Raw genomic sequence first — 15,787 nt, forward strand, 5'->3', positions numbered from 1 at the left:
TCATTCTCACAGCAACCCTAGGGTACAGGAATTGTTATTGTCACCCATTTACAGACACAACACTGAAACACTCATAGTGAGTGACAGAGCTGGGATTCAAACCCAGGTGTGCTTGACTATCAAGCCCCTGCTCTTAGAACATCTTCCTTTTGGATAGGGAAATTCACACTTTGAGACTAAACCAATTAAGGACAAGAAACACCTGACCTCTGGTAGGCCAACAGGACTTGCTCATTGGCCAGTTTGTGATATTGGTGGCCACAGGATGGAAAACTACTTAGAAACCAAGGTCCATACTAATGGAAAATACTATAATGATGCTAGACCCTCTTCCCAAAGGCAGTAACCTGGGATCTGCTCACCTACTTACGCCATGAGGAAGCTTGATGCTATCGCTTCAGCAGCAGGCAGGAGGGCTCTGACTGGCATGCTGGTCACACTTGCTGTAGATTTCACAGCCATTTTCCTAAACAGTCTTTAGTTCTCTTTGGTGCTCTGCTTTTTCTGGAAGGCATTTTGGAGACATGTACTCAGCTGTAAGAGTGGGCAAATCTGTGCTTTCAAAGATGTCACGCGTGCCCCCCACCCCCATAAATGGAGCCTGATTAGAGTTCTCCCTGGCAGTTAGCTGCTCCTTCGCTGGCACTGAGCACCAGCGCCACTGCCCCCATTAGCATCAGCATTTTGGGCCTAAGTGAAGGGGAGATCGGACCTGAGCTTTGTTGAGTCTAACTCCCGAGGCTCCGTCAGCCACTGACAGCGGGTGCCTGGAGAGGCACTGTCCTCTGCCTGGCCTGTGTCCGGAGCTTGGCTGGGGTCGGGCCCAGGGCTATGAAGACAGAGATGTGAAGGTTCACATGATAGGCCATTATCTCCCACTCTGCCCCCTAGAAATGAGTCCTCAGTTGCCAGGCTCCCTGCATCTGAACTTGGCCCTCTCTCCTGTTCCAGTCCCATTTCTTTAGTCTCCTCCTGCCCCCACAGCTTTAGAGGCAGGTGGTACAACAGGAATTACTGAGAGCCTTTTCTTCAGACTAAGAACAGGAGGGTCTCTCTGTCCCTTTCTTGTGCAATGCCCCAGCTCCCCAGGGAACACTCCAGATGAGGCTCAAAGGCAGCAGGACTACCTGTGGGGAAGTCCGCACAGACCACTGAGACTGTTCTCATCTGGTGCCAGAAGCCTTCAGAGAAACACTGGCTCATCCAGCTAGAAACGAGCTTAGAGATCACGGAGAGTCCCACCCCCTCTTGACTGATAAAGAAACCTCTCTAGATATTTAGCAGGCTTCCTCACTGACGGCCTGACGGCTGAGGTGCCACTTCCTGTCCGGCAGCCACAGTGTGATGTGAGCCCATCAGAATGGGCCTGGCCTTTCCCAGAAACCTGATTTGCCCCAACCTGCCCCGACCAGGGCCCTTCCCCCATCCAGCCCACTCCCTCTTGTTGTCACAGTGGCCATGTCTCCCCTTCCTCCTGTCCTGCTTCAGCCACCCTGAGCCACCTCCTCACCAAAGGTCTAAATTGAGCCTATTTGTTATGGGAACAGTGACAGACTGAGGAGGTTGAATTCCAGCTCAAGTGTAGCCTCAAAACAAGTGTGAATCAGGTGCCCATGGAGGACCTGGGAGCCAGAGGCCTTCAAGCAGCGGCAGGCGGGGAGAGCAGAGAGGGGCTCAGACATGATGGCGCCGGGCTGCCCCGAGGCTCCTTCTTCCTTGTGCTTCCTCCTCCTGGCAGTCCAGGAAGAGGGGCTAAAGTGGGCCCCCTCCCGAGGCTCTCCCTCACACCTCTCCATCAGCTTCCCTGAAAGGGAAAGTCTTCCAGAGAGTGGCAGCCGTGATAAGTAATACTGCCTGCCCCGAGAGGCCAGGAGAGTGTCAGCAGGCCTCTCATTCCCTCACCGACTCAGGCCACTTGTTCCTCTCTTATGGACATCCTCTGGGGATTAGAAACTCACCAATTAAGGAGGGAAATGTGGAAGTGTATGACTTGATGCCTTTTAAGAGCAAGCAACCAAAAACCTTGGTGGGCCTATTGTAAGGGACGCTTGTGGGCCTGGAGTCTGGACTGCGGTGGGGGAGAGCGCCAGTGTGGAGTTATACAACGCTCCGTGCGCCAGCTGCATGTGCTCTGATTGTTGTTGTTGTTTTAGGTGAGACATGTCCTGTCCCCAACGATGATACCTTGGTTGGAAAAGCTGATGAGAAAGTCAGTGAACACCATTCCCCACGAGCGGGTACAGAAACAAAGCATCCTATTTTGAAATTCAGAAATTGGATGCCTTAAAGTCACGATTGGCAGGTGAGTAACTTTTTTTCTCCTCTTTTGATAGAATCCATGATCGCTTCCATTGGAAATGCAACACAGGTACTAAAAGTCAGGGAGACATTTGGGACTTGGATAAGAGATTCTGCCAACAAGAGTGATGAACGGATCTGGGTGACTGAACATTTTTCAGGTACTTTCACTTGGCAGGTAATCTATATCGGTGTTGTCATTGTGTCTTTCATCTGTTGCCTACCTTCCGGCTGATGCTCTTTGTTATGTCTGAAATCCTCGCTATTTGGTGTAACAATTACTCTTTATTCTAGAAAGCACAAAGGAGTGGTCAGAATATGTGTCTCTTTTGAGCACACTGATAGTGACCCTTGCTGTTCAGGTCACAGGGACATGACCAGCACACCCCCAGTGTAGCTTATCCAATTTTAGGCAAAGTATCCAGAAGGAAACAACATAGTGTTGTGACTGATGGCCTCATAAATCCTCAAAATATAATGGGGCAGAAACGTCAGAGACAAAGTCTTTTGTATGCACTAGCCATCTGTCTCTGAGGTTGGCACCGCCCCACCCCCACCCCCAGGAGAGGACTTTTTGGTCATCGTTTTCAGGTATCTGATGGACAGAGAGCCCAGGGGAGAGGGTAAAGTGACATCTTGCAGGGACACAACTTCTGAGCATGACCTTAGTCATGCTGCCCCAAAGGGATGTGGTCAGGAATTGATGCTCGTGGTAGCAGTGGCCTTGCTCCAGAGGGGTCTGGCCATGCTCACTGGTCAGAGCAATGGCTGATATGTGCTGCTTCGTTTCATCAATGCTAACTGTTCGCTGGGGGTGACTGCCCCGATGACCAGCTGAGAAGCATTCTGTGGCTCGGAAGGAAGGAGGAATGATATGAATTAGCAGCCGATGCTGTGGAGGGCAGCAGGAGGCAGGAGGTGACCGAATATCTGCTATTCTGGGTAGAGGCCCGTGTCAGTCTGATAGAAAATTTTATAAACAATCTAGAGTTGGACGGGGGAGGAGGACAGTGACACGTTTTCCTGGGAGGAGCAAAGCTTACTCTGTGGCTACTTCATACAAAAGATAGATCAGAATCCACAGACATGAACTGGACTTGGAGTTTGGGAGTCCAAGACTCTTCCAACTGGACGAGGACCCTTACAGGACACCTCACTCCAACCTCCTTCCTTTTACCTTCCTCCTCCGACTCACCCCTAAGCTGTGACTGCCAGACCAGAGGGCAGGTGACAGCCTTTCCTCGGCTTCCCTCTTACAGGCATCAGGGTGAAGGAGTTCAAAGACCAGCCCTCCCTGCTCAATGGCAGTCACTCACTCATCCATCTCCCGTATTACTTCCACGGCTGCGGGCATGCCGTTTACAATAACTCTCTCTACTACCACAAAGGAGGCTCCAACACCATAGTGAGGTGAGTCCCTTGGGGCCTGCAGCACCTTCTCATGCATCCCGGACAGCACCTACTGCAGAGCTTTAGTTATCCGCCAGCGTTTAGGGGTCAGAACTGCGTTTCCACCACCTTATGCCCCCAGGGCCTGACACACAGTAAGAGGCCAATCAGGGTTTGCTGACTTGATGAACCACAGGACACAATGAATAAGCCCCATGTCCCAGCCCCTGCCTGGGATCTGCATTTATTTATTGCTGGTCTGGACACTGAGAGTAAGGTTGGAGCCAGAGAGGAGGAGACCTGGAGCGGTAAAATGTGCAGCTTTCTCATCCTCTGAGAAAAGAAGCAGCCAGAACCCAGACCTCCCTCTGGCAGGAAGGTGTTACACCCCGAAATCAGTCTCTGCCGTACCAGGCAGGGACCAGATGGCAGTCCTGAATTCCAAGCATTCAGAGGAAGGAGTGCCGTGAGCTGAGATGGGCAGGCAGGGCCTTCTGGAGCCCCACTCTGTTCTGGTTTCTTTTCAGACTTACTGCAGGGTTTCTTAACTAGCTTCAAGTCTGTTAAGCTCCCGTGCATACCCACAGATTCCCGGTAGCCACACTTCTGCTGCTGCTCAATGGCACCCTCTAGTGTTTCTCCTTCCTTTTAGCTTAATGTACCTTTTGAGTCATAAATTCACTTTATGATATGGTCTGGATTTGCAGTCAGTCACATCAGACAGCCTCCAGGAGCTGAGGGCATGGGGTTCCATCCATAGCTTCATTTATCCAGTTACCCACCCAATGTGACCACACTGCCGTAACTTTGCTACATCTCTTCCAGCTGGTGACTTTCTTCTTCACATAGACTGCTGTGAACTTTTTACTTAAAATTCCAGCAGGGGAGAAAGAACCCCCAAAATTTGAAGTTGGAAATCCTAAGTTTGATCTTTGGCTTGGCTAGGTACTTGTGTTCCTGGGCCAGTCACTTCTTTTTCATTTGTTTTGGGTTGGCCATAAAGTCCGTTACATTTTTTCCATGGGATGGCTCTACTAGTGCTTAGTTGTCTTTCACTTCATTCGAAACAATTTTGTTAGATAGTATTATGACAGCTGTCACATCAGTGTGCATTAAAAAAGAGTTATCAAAATTGATGAATTTTTGTGCAGCCATTTAATATTGCAGATGGAAGAAGGTATGCAACATTTTGGCGTATCATGCCAAGAAAGGTAAAAATGCAACTGAAACTGTACAGTGTATGGAAAAGGGGCTGTGGCTGATCGAATGTGTCAAAAATGGTTTGCAAAATTTCTTGGTACTATTGACATTTTTGGCCAAATAATTATTTGCTAAGGGGCCATATCATGCATTGGAAGATGTTAGGCAGTACCCCTGGCCTCTACCCACTAGAAGCCAATAGCAGGAGACAGCCGACATACTCAGTATATCCAAATCAATTAAGTTATGGATGAAAACGAAAATTGTGTCTTTTATTTTACGGAATAAATGTAACGGACTTTTCGGTGAACCTTATAAAATGAAAGGAACGGACCAGACCATCTTGGGAGACGCCTGCAGCTCTAGGAAATGTTGAGAGGGCACCTCAGGAGGTCAGCAAACACTTGAAGATTCTTGAGGTGAAGGAATCTTCATGGGGTCACATGCTAGTAGGTGGACACTTCGATGTCTCACTGTCCTTTATGCCCCTACTGCTCAGAACAGGCATGACCTGGGAACTTAACTGGAAATGCAGAATCACAGGCCCCACCCAGTTTAATAGAGGAGACTAAAAACCACCTTGTCTACAAAAATGGTGACTCATATCTACTTTTTTACACATTTCAGATATGAGTTTGGCAAGCAAACATCCCAAACTCTGAAGCTTGAAAATGCCTTGTATTTTGATCGAAAATACCTCTTTGCCAATTCCAAGACGTACTTCAACTTAGCCGTAGATGAGAAGGGCCTTTGGATTATCTATGCGTCCAGTGTGGACGGCTCAAGCATTCTGGTAGCCCAGCTGGATGAGAGGACATTCTCTGTGCTGCAGCACATCAATACCACGTACCCCAAATCCAAGGCCGGCAATGCCTTCATTGCCCGGGGGATCCTCTATGTCACGGACACCAAAGATATGAGGATAACATTTGCTTTTGACTTGTTAGAAGGGAAACAGATCAATGCAAGCTTTGATTTAAGAACTACTCACTCTGTTCTTGCCATGTTATCATACAATATGAGAGACCAGCATTTATATTCGTGGGAAGATGGCCATTTAATGCTCTATCCTGTGAGGTTTTTATCAGCTGCATTAAACCAGTGACAGAATGCATTTTGTTCCCCTCAGTGAACCTCAGAAGTTCTCTGGCACCATTTATGTCCCAGCAGAAAACTGTCGTTAAAGGGAGCCAGGCACTTAGCTGTCATAACTTCATGCCATGAGTTTATATGGTTGGTAAATGCCCTTTACATTCAGATTCTTCAAAGGAAAATAACAGATTGGAGGTCACAATGGCTGAGAGTTGGTGATTCCTCCACAAACTAGCTGGGCAAGTTGCCTCTCCCTCTTAGGCCCTTGTATCCCCTGTGCATAGTATGAAAGAGCTGACTAAGATGATGGGTAAGATTTTTCTCTACCTGTAGGGAATTCTGTGATTTTTGGCTGTTGCTGCTTTTACAACCTTTATATATTTAGAGGGTTTTGTTTTTAGCTGTGTGCTGAGCAAATTTGCCTAACTGCTTGAGCAATGAATTCCTTAGTGCTGACTTCTACTTGGGGCCTTGGGAGGCTGCACTGACCCATTAAGACTGCTAAGATACCATGTTACCCATAGTTCGTTTTCTTTCTCTGCATCTGCACCTGCCTCCACACCACCAGAATGGCCATCCTCCTCAGCTCCTGATTGCTGAGCCAAGATTAGCAAAAGCCAGCAAGAGCTACGTGTTCAGATTTTCTAATAAAACAGAAACAGGCCCTTCCATGTTCCTATCGGTTTCTGATCATACTGATTTGCAGCTGTGGGTCAAAACTGAACCCTCAGGTCTCACTAGCTTCTTCTGCCACAGCTATGTAGCCACTATTGAAGTACTAAATGTTGTGTGAGTGGCCGTTAGCTAGCTAGAAATATGGGAAGCACTTGGCAGTTTTCAGAAGAGAGGCACCATTTGTGGTTAAGTAGAACAGCGGAGGGCAAACAATGGCCCTCAGACCAAAGTCAGCCCATCAACTGTTTCTGTAAATAAAGTTTTATGGGAATGCAGTTACATGCATTTGGGTATGTATTATGGTTTGTGACTACTTTTGCTCTATAATGGCAGAGTTGAGTCATTGCGAGGAAGTTGAATAGTGGCCCTCAATGTCTAAAACTTTGACCCTCTGGCCCTTTACAGCAAAAGTTTGCTCACTCTTGATCTAGAACAGTGATTTTCAACTGGTGTGCTGCAGGAATTTTTAAAACATGCACTAGCTGACTATTTAGTCAGGGTCACTGATCTCTTTTCCCTTAGACTGTCAAATAAAAGTGACAACAGTCAACACAATAATAGCCATCTAGTGTGAATGAATCAGAATTATACCCATTTTTTTTATTGGTCAGATCAGCAAAAATATATATTTTTCGGTGTGCTGCAGAATTTTAGTAATTAGTTTATGTGTTCCATGGGATGAAAAAGGTTGGAAATCACTGGCCTAGAATATAAAATGGGCCTGATTCTTGGAAGGGCTAATTCACGAGAGCCTATTTATGTTTTGCTTTGTTCCAGACTGAAAGGTGGCCATTTATATGGTCTGACAGTTTTGATAGAGGGAAAGTGTAAGAACAGCATAAAATTAAGTGGCCTCCTAAACAGCAGTTAGTGAATCGTTCCTTCTCTAATATAGCTTTAAAGGTTGCGATCTGGCCCCATTGAAAGCCAGGAGAAAAATCAAGTTTAACTTGCTCCAAACACCCTTAAATATGTATATTTTCTGCCAACTCAGTTCTTCATACATCCTTAAGCCAGGCAGGGCCACTGAGAGTAGAGAGGAATCTAGAAAGTTCCTAGGTCCTGCAGCCAGGAAGGGACCTAAGAAAAATGTTATGTAAAGATGTTTCAGTCTTTTGCCTTCACTGAATACATGTGTGTTTGGGGAAATGCTTCTGCAACTTTTGACTGGGGCCAAATCCGCTCTCACTGGCTCTGAGTCCTGGTTTTATACCTTATTAATAGAAGCATCTTAAACTTAGAGGATGTGCTGGTTTAAATATTTAAATCTCTCCACTGAAAATACCTAGACAGCTATGAGGGGAATTTCTTGTCGCGTTCTCAAAATAAGGGTATTTAACCGTCCCCCTACCCCACTTTTTAATTACACTAGTTGTGTTATGTCATCGCAGCTTTTAAAAAATACTCTTCAGATTCATGTTTTGTAAAAAAGTAAAATAGAGTTTCATATTCAAGATCAATGTGTCTAATGAATGCCAATTTTTTTCAAAGTATTTAAATATATGTGTTGCATTGCTTGACATAAGAGACCTGGGTATGAACATAATTTCATAGTAATAGTAATATATGCAACAATAATTGTATGTGTGGTAAAAAAGGTTATTAAACTCGCACAAATTCCTTTTAGGGAAGAGATTTAGAACCCCCAGTCTTGCTTGAAATCTGAGCTACCTTGGTTCCCCTAATTGTGGGAAAAGAATTATATACACTCACTACTAGAGAAACTTATAGTGTGTTTTGTTTCATTTTGTTTTTGTTATGGAAGCGTAATATAAGGACAATTGAATCTGATCAAGATCTAGTGGATAATTTTATATGGTTGAAAGTTTGCCTTTACAGAGAGAAAGAATCAAGATTTTGCTTATTCTTTTCTGCAAGCAGTACTTGATTAAAAGGAAAAAAAGGTTTGGGCTCACTGCTGAAACAGAATGTATAACTGAATGTTTTTAAGTCAAGATAACATTTTAGCAGCTTCCACTGGTGCTTATTACCAAAGTTGCTTTAAAGCACTTTCCAAATATATCCACTTTTGATGTCAGAATCAAACCAGATAGTTCTCTAATTCTTCTTTAATCTAAAGTAGATAACTTCCCACTGGAAAGTAAATAAAACCACCCATCCCAACCTCTAAGGTAGGTTGGATTCTATTTCAAAGCATTTCCTTTCAACTCATAATGTTTCCTATTGAAGCCATGCAGGTGGGTATGGTCTCATCGTATCACTTGGTACAGGTGTTAAGGCAGAGAAAGAGTTCTGGGGTGAAAGTTTTAAAATGACTGGGTTCTGATCTTAGGCATTTTGACAGTCTTACTTCCCTCAAGGTTGCAAGATGAAAAGTCAGACGAGACACTACAATTCTTGAAGAGCCAGGTGTCATTTTCCAGCTGCACAGAGTACATTTTGGCTATGACTATTTGATGTCAAACCATCAAAGTAGAAGCGTGTGATAGGGCTTTTCCATTTTCACCCAGCTGCTGTGACCTTATGTATCTCATCATTAAAGTCAAAATTTCCAATCTGTAACCACAGACTCTGAACAATTCTCAACAACACATGAAAATGGGGGATGTCTTTTTTTATTTTTGGTTGTAATTTACTTACCTTTAATCTAATTAGTCAATAAAATAAACATTGCTGAACACAATCACATGTTGAAACAAGTGTATGGTAATTTTTAATGCTTGGTAATTTACATGCAACATTCAAAAGAAAAACCAACAACCAAAAACAACGTTGTGGTAGAATTATACTGGGTGCTGTTTCGGTTGAACCTTCTGCAATTTGCTAGCTCCTTCTGAATATTGAAAACTCACTGATATGGGTTGTTTCTCTAGAAAAAACATAACACTAGTAACTAGGACTAGATATATACAGACATAAGTGCAATGAAAACCTGATAATTTATTGGCATAGGCAAGGCAACTGAAAAGGACATGACATTTGGGGCTAAAAATAAAAATTAAAAAAATACAAATTTTAAAACTGGATTTGTATGAATTTGGGAAAGTCTCTTAATCCCTCGGAACTTTTGTATCTTTTGTAAAATGTGGATATAGTATTACTTAACCTCCTTTGATTTCTCTATGTGAAATGAGAAATACTCTGAAAATAATATAATTCTTGGTAAATTATAGCTACTTTCATAGTTCATTCCTATGGGAAATCAGAGTGGCCCTGCTGTTCTTATGGCTTTAAGTGCTGGTCAGGGACACAGCAGCAACAGTTTCTATCTGCTGGTCTGTTTGACTAGGTAGTTAACACTTCACACACCACACACACACACACACACACACACACACACACAGGTTCCTTAGTTGTACAACAAATTTACAGTAGAACTGCCCCCAAATAATAATAATAACAAAACAGTTCAAGAACATGCAACTTTGGCCTATAGAGCTTCTTTATAACCTTCTCTAGAAGTGTCTCTGTTAGAGGGTGACCCCGGCATGTACTGCTGATGACTTTTGTCATTAAAATATAAAGCAAAAATAGAAAAGTCCACAAAGAAAATAGTAGTCTTGCCTTTTTATTGTACTATTCAGATTTGTATGTGGTGTGAAGATATCCAATCTTACAGCCATTCACTGTTAGATTTAAAATAAGAATGAAATTAATCTGCCTCACTACTTTCTCCAAGCAATCTGCTATGATCAGTCTCAAAAACTGAGCTACTTAAGAAATTATGGTTAAACTACCTCTAAAATGTAAGAAATAAAAACAAACAAACTATTCTAAAATTGCTAGGCTCTTGTATCAACATTGTCAGTGTCCCATACTCATTTGCCAAGAGACCACATATATAACCACAGGAATACCAAAGGTCAGCACGAGATGGGATCTTCACAGAACACCCAATCCCAATCTCTCATGTTCAAGTCTAAGAAAGCGAAGCCAGAGAAAGTAACTCACTCAACATCACAGCTTACGCGCCAGCATATATTAACTGGAGATGCTGCATGCTACCTCCCTTTTCCTCTTCCAAAGTAAGGATCTGCTTTTTGTAATTGGAAAATGAAAATAATGCTGAATATTTTTTAAAGGCATTCCTTTTTCAAAAGCTGTATCTAGAGGACTAAGCCAAACCCAGCCTGGTCAGGCAGAGCACAATCCTGCAAAGGAGTTGTCAACACAGCGATGCCTATCATCGCCTTCTGGGAGGTAGGTACTCAGGCTGATGTCCAGCACCATGTGTTTTTCTGAAAACCACCACCACCATTGGATGACCCTTCCAAGCCCAAAGTTCTAGAGACATCACAGTAGTTGCTACTTGGTGCTTACCATCTATATGCCATGTGTTTTCCAGGCAATTTCAATTTATACACATTATTTCACTTAATCATAGTGCTCAAGTGGAAATATCCTGAAATATCATCTATTCTCTCTACTCAATGTTTTAATCCTCTCTACAATTGTAGTGGACACTGTGATGCACTCACTGTCACTTGGATTCCCCATCAGGAAAGACTTTTGGCCCTGACGCTGGGAGTGCCGTCAGCATATAGCCTTCAGCTGTCTCCCCGATTCCGAGTTGCCTTGGCTGCAGGACCCTTCATCCAGGACACGTCCCCTCATCCAATGACTGCTCCGTGTGTGAGTATAGAGGCCTGGACAGCTCAGCCAACTTGGAACTAGTCTAAAGGGACATACTGGTGCTAGAGCTCCCCATGGTCCAGCCACGTGTGTCACGAGGCCTGCACTGCAGACTGACTTTTCCCTTTGCCCTTCCTACTTCCTTCTCCTCCCTGCCACGGGTGCTGAACCTTCAAGCACTCTTTAATGACACCCTGCTGGCTAAACTCCATCTCACCATTTGTTCCTGGAGAACCTGACCTATTTGTAGGGTTGCCCAGGTAAATTTTAATTTCAGATAAATAACAAAATTTTTAAATATGAGTATGTCCCAGATATGGCATGGGATATATTTCTACTAGAAAATTACTTATTTGAAGCCCATTTTTAACTAGGGGTCCTGTATCTATATGTTAAATTTGGCAACCCTAACCAGGTACAGCCCCAGAAAGAAGCTCTGGAGATGGGGTTTGCAGTTGGATCATTCACCACCCTGTTTACAAACGAGGAACCATGGCTGGTAGTAGATAGACCACAAATAGTCACTGGGACCAACTGTTAAAACTTTCATTGGTGGTAATCTGGAATGGTATATATTAGCTAATGTTATGTATCGGGTGTTTGAGAATTATGGAGAGAGGGAGAGAGAGAGACTGAAAGCATAGTAAAATCAGGTGGTTATTGCTAAGCTTGATTGACCCTCTGGAAAAATAGAGGAAAAAGCTGAGAGCAATTAATTACTAAGAGCTACAGGGGAAAAGCCTCAGGCCTCCATAGCAGCACACAAAGAGGCTCTCCCCTCCAGTGGCATAAGGGCAGAAAAAGCTGAGGACCATACGCTGGACTTGATAAAAGTTGCCCAGCTCCAAAGAAGGTTAAAACGCCCAGAAAAAGACAGTCACTGAATCAAGGCAAAGAGCTGGGCTGAGCCAGGTGGGATTGGGGGTATCTGAACTGGCTGCTCCAAGTTGCAGTTTGTATAGTGTTTGTGGTTCTTTGGAAATAAAGGGGAAATTTAAGGGTGGGTTAAATCAAGCTTGCTGGCAAATATTTTTCTCCAAAAGGCCTGATATAGATATTTTAGGTGTTGTGGGTCACACGGTCTCTATTGCAACCACTTAACTCTTGTAGCTGAAGACAATCACTGATAATATACAAATGAGGGGGCATTGCTGCATTCCAATAAAACAAATTACGGACACTGAAATTTGACTTTTATCATTTTCATGCATCACACAATGTTTTTATTTTGATTTTTTTTAACTATATAAAAATGTAAAAAACATTTTTAGCTTGCAGACTGTACAAAAACAGGTACTGGGCCCAACTTGACCTGCAGGCCGGTGTGCCAAGCCCTGGTGTGATATAGTAATTTATAAGAAATATATGTTTGGTCTTCCTCCTCATTTCTGGTACAGAATTCCTAAAACCCTTAGAATTTCCTGGGATGAGAGTCATAAAGGTATCTTGTCTTATTTCAACGAGGTGGCTTTTGGAAAGCCCCTAGTAACCAACCATGTGATTGGAGGGTTGGAACTTTTAGTCCCATCCCTGGACCTCAGTAAGGAAGAGGGTCTGGAGGTTGAATAGCTGGCTAATGGCCAAGGATTTAACCAATTACGCCTAAGCAATGAATCCTCCATAAAAACCCAAAAGGACCGGTTTTGGAGAGCTTCTGGGTTGGTGTACGCGAGGAGATGCAGGGCGAGTGGCACCCTCAAGAGGGCATGAAAGTCCACACCCCTTCCCCACACCTCACCCTAGGCTCTGCCACCTGGCTGTTCCTGAGTTACACCCTTTTATAATAAACTGCTGACTTAGTAAGATGTTTCCCTGGGTTCTGTGAGCTGCTCTAGCAAATTAATTGAACATAAGAAAGAGGTTGTGCACACCTCAGATCTATCGGAAGCACCGATGATACCCAGGACTTTTGATTGGCGTCTGAAGTAGTAGTGGTGCGGGAAGGACAGGGCAGTCTTGCAGGACTGAGCCCTTAACCTGTGGGATCTTACACTGTCTCCAGGTAGAGCGTCAGAATTGAGATGAATTGTTCACCCAGCTGGTGTCCAAGAACTGCTTGGTGTAGGGAAATACCTCCACATACCTGGCGTCAGAATTATCATGAGTGGTTGTAATGTGAGAGTAAAGGAGAAACAAAGGCGGAAAGCTGGATTTGTTCTTACCTGGGTTGAGCTCATGCTACCTCCAACGTTTAAGAATATTTTATTGGCCACTCCTAGAGAATGGGGTTCACTATGTCAATTTAAAAATTATTACACACATAGGGTGCCATACTTTTTTAATTCCTCTGAAGCCTGGAAAAGAAATACCACAGTGGTGGCAACACCAATGTCACCTTAGTAAACATTTATGCACCCAACATAGGAGCACCTAAATATGTGAAGCAAATCTTGATGGACATAAAGGGAGAGATTGACAGAAATACAGTCATAGTTGAAGATTTTTAATACCACATTGATGTCAATGGGTAGATCTTCCAGGCAGAAAAGGTTATTATTGATAGATGTGTATGTAGTGCCATTTTATTATTAGAGTGTTTCTTCTTCTTTTCTTCTTCTTAAAGCAAGTCCTTTAACATTTGTTGCAGTACTGGTTTGGTGTTAACAAACTCCTTTAGCTTTCTGTCTGGGAAGCTCTTTATTTCTCCTTCGATTTTAAGATTTCCTTTATTTACTTTTTTAGAGAAGGGAAGGGAAGGAAAAAGAGAGGGATAGAAACATCAATGTGTAGTTGCCTCGTGCGTGCCTCCAACCATGGACCTGGCCCGCAGCCCAGGCATGTGCCCTGACTGGGATTCAAACCAGCAAACCTTTGGTTATAGGCCAGTGCTCAATCCACTGAGCCACACCAGCCAGGGCTCTCCTTTGATTTTAAATCATAGCCTTGCTGGGTAAAGTAGCCTTGGTTGTAGATCCTTGCTTTTCATCACCTTGAATATTTCATGCCACTCTCTTCTCACCTGAAATGTTTCTGTTGAGTAATCAGATGCCAGTCTAATTGGTTCTCCCTTGTAGGTAACTACCTGCTTTTCTCTTGTGGTTTTTAGGATTCTCTGCTTGTCTTTAAGCCTTGTCTTGATGTAGGCCTCTTTGGGTCCAACATATTTGGGACACTGAGCTCCCTGGACTTGTGTCTTTTTCCTTTACCAGATAAGGGAAATTTTTAGTCACTTCTTCAAATAGGTTCTCTAACCCTTGCTCTCTCTATTCTCCTTCTGGTTTTCCCATGATGTGGATGTTGTTACACTTCAGGTTGTCCAAAATATTTAAGCTCTCCTCATAGTTTTTAAATTCTTTTCTTTTGGATGCTCTGCCTGGGTATTTTTTCTACCTTGTCTTCCAAATCACTGATTTCGATCCCTCTGCGTCATGTAACCTACTGTTTATTCCTTCCAGTGTATTATTTCTGATATTGCATTCTTTATTTCTCACTGATCCTTTTTTATGGTTTCTATTTCTTTTTTTCATGCTGTTGAGTATCCTTATAATCATTACTCTAAACTCTGATAAATTGCTTGCCTCCATTTCATCTAATTCTTCTGGAGAATTCTCCTTTTCCTTGATTTGGGGTCTGTTTGTCTTCCCATTTTGGCTGCTGCTTTTTTTTTCCACCTCAGCTGTTTAATCAGCTGCTAAACTGGTCAGCTGTTAAATCTAATCAAGCTGTAATCAGCGACCCAGCTTAAGCACTGGGGGGGCGGGGGCGGGGGGGGGGCTATTACTTCTCCTCAGGCTGATGCCACTTGGAGAAGACTGCTCTGCCTGAGAAAGATGTCCTCTGCAGTAAGGGGAATGACTCAGCACAGAGATCCTAGAGGGTGTTCCTTTAGTTCTCTGCTCAGAGCCACCATCCCCAGATTCTCCTCATGTGTCTCTAGTCCACTCTGCCCTCCCTCCACTGGAGCTCAGGGTAAGTGGCTACAAACAAAAGTTTGTGCATTTGGGCCTTTAAGAGGCTTCTTCTTCTCCAGCTGTCTCTCCCTGGCAGACAGAAATCCTGCTGCTTTTCACAACTGAATGTTTTCTGGGTTCCTTTCCTACTCTGGTATTGCAGGCTCGGGAGCCCCGCTTTGGGTTTAGACCCCACTCTCAGGGGGAACCTCACGGCCACTGAAATATCCCTCCAGAGCTTCAGCTGCCACTCGTGGGAGCCCAGCCAGCCCTCTCGTATCTCCTTTGTACTCCCTACCAGTCTTGTTGTGCTTAAGTGGTTTCTTCTGTATGTCTGTGGTTATAAGGTTTTTCTCCAACTAGTGTTTGGTTGGTAATTCTGGATGATTTCTCTACAATTTAGTCGTAATTCCAGACTGGTCCTGGGAGGTTAGTGTAGCTTCCACTTATCTTCCACCATCTTGGATCCTCACTCCATATTCTTATGATACTGATTTTTACTTTCCTTTTAGATCTGTCAATATTTGCTTTACACATTTAGGTACCCTTATATTTGGTGTATATTTATCATTGTTATACATCCTCTTATTGGATTGACCCTTTTATTATTATGCAATGCCCTTCTTTCTCTTATTACAGGATTTGTTTTA

At 43.8% G+C, this 15,787-nt stretch overlaps 1 protein-coding gene across 1 annotated transcript in view; it reads left to right on the plus strand.

Annotated features, from left to right (window-relative positions):
• Positions 1 to 8,255, plus strand: part of GLDN (gliomedin) — a 50,882-nt gene extending 42,627 nt beyond the window's left edge. Inside the window, exons 7-10 of the mRNA XM_090270599.1 lie at positions 2,154 to 2,237; positions 2,334 to 2,459; positions 3,558 to 3,708; positions 5,515 to 8,255. Coding sequence (XP_090126725.1) covers positions 2,154 to 2,237; positions 2,334 to 2,459; positions 3,558 to 3,708; positions 5,515 to 5,992 — 839 coding nt within the window. The 3' untranslated portion in view covers positions 5,993 to 8,255. The remainder of the gene's footprint in view (positions 1 to 2,153; positions 2,238 to 2,333; positions 2,460 to 3,557; positions 3,709 to 5,514) is intronic.
• Positions 8,256 to 15,787: the final 7,532 nt, after the last annotated feature.

The sequence above is a fragment of the Furipterus horrens genome, unplaced genomic scaffold, assembly GCF_987537825.1.
Source record: "Furipterus horrens unplaced genomic scaffold, mFurHor1.1.pri manual_scaffold_3, whole genome shotgun sequence".
Taxonomy (NCBI): domain Eukaryota; kingdom Metazoa; phylum Chordata; class Mammalia; order Chiroptera; family Furipteridae; genus Furipterus; species Furipterus horrens.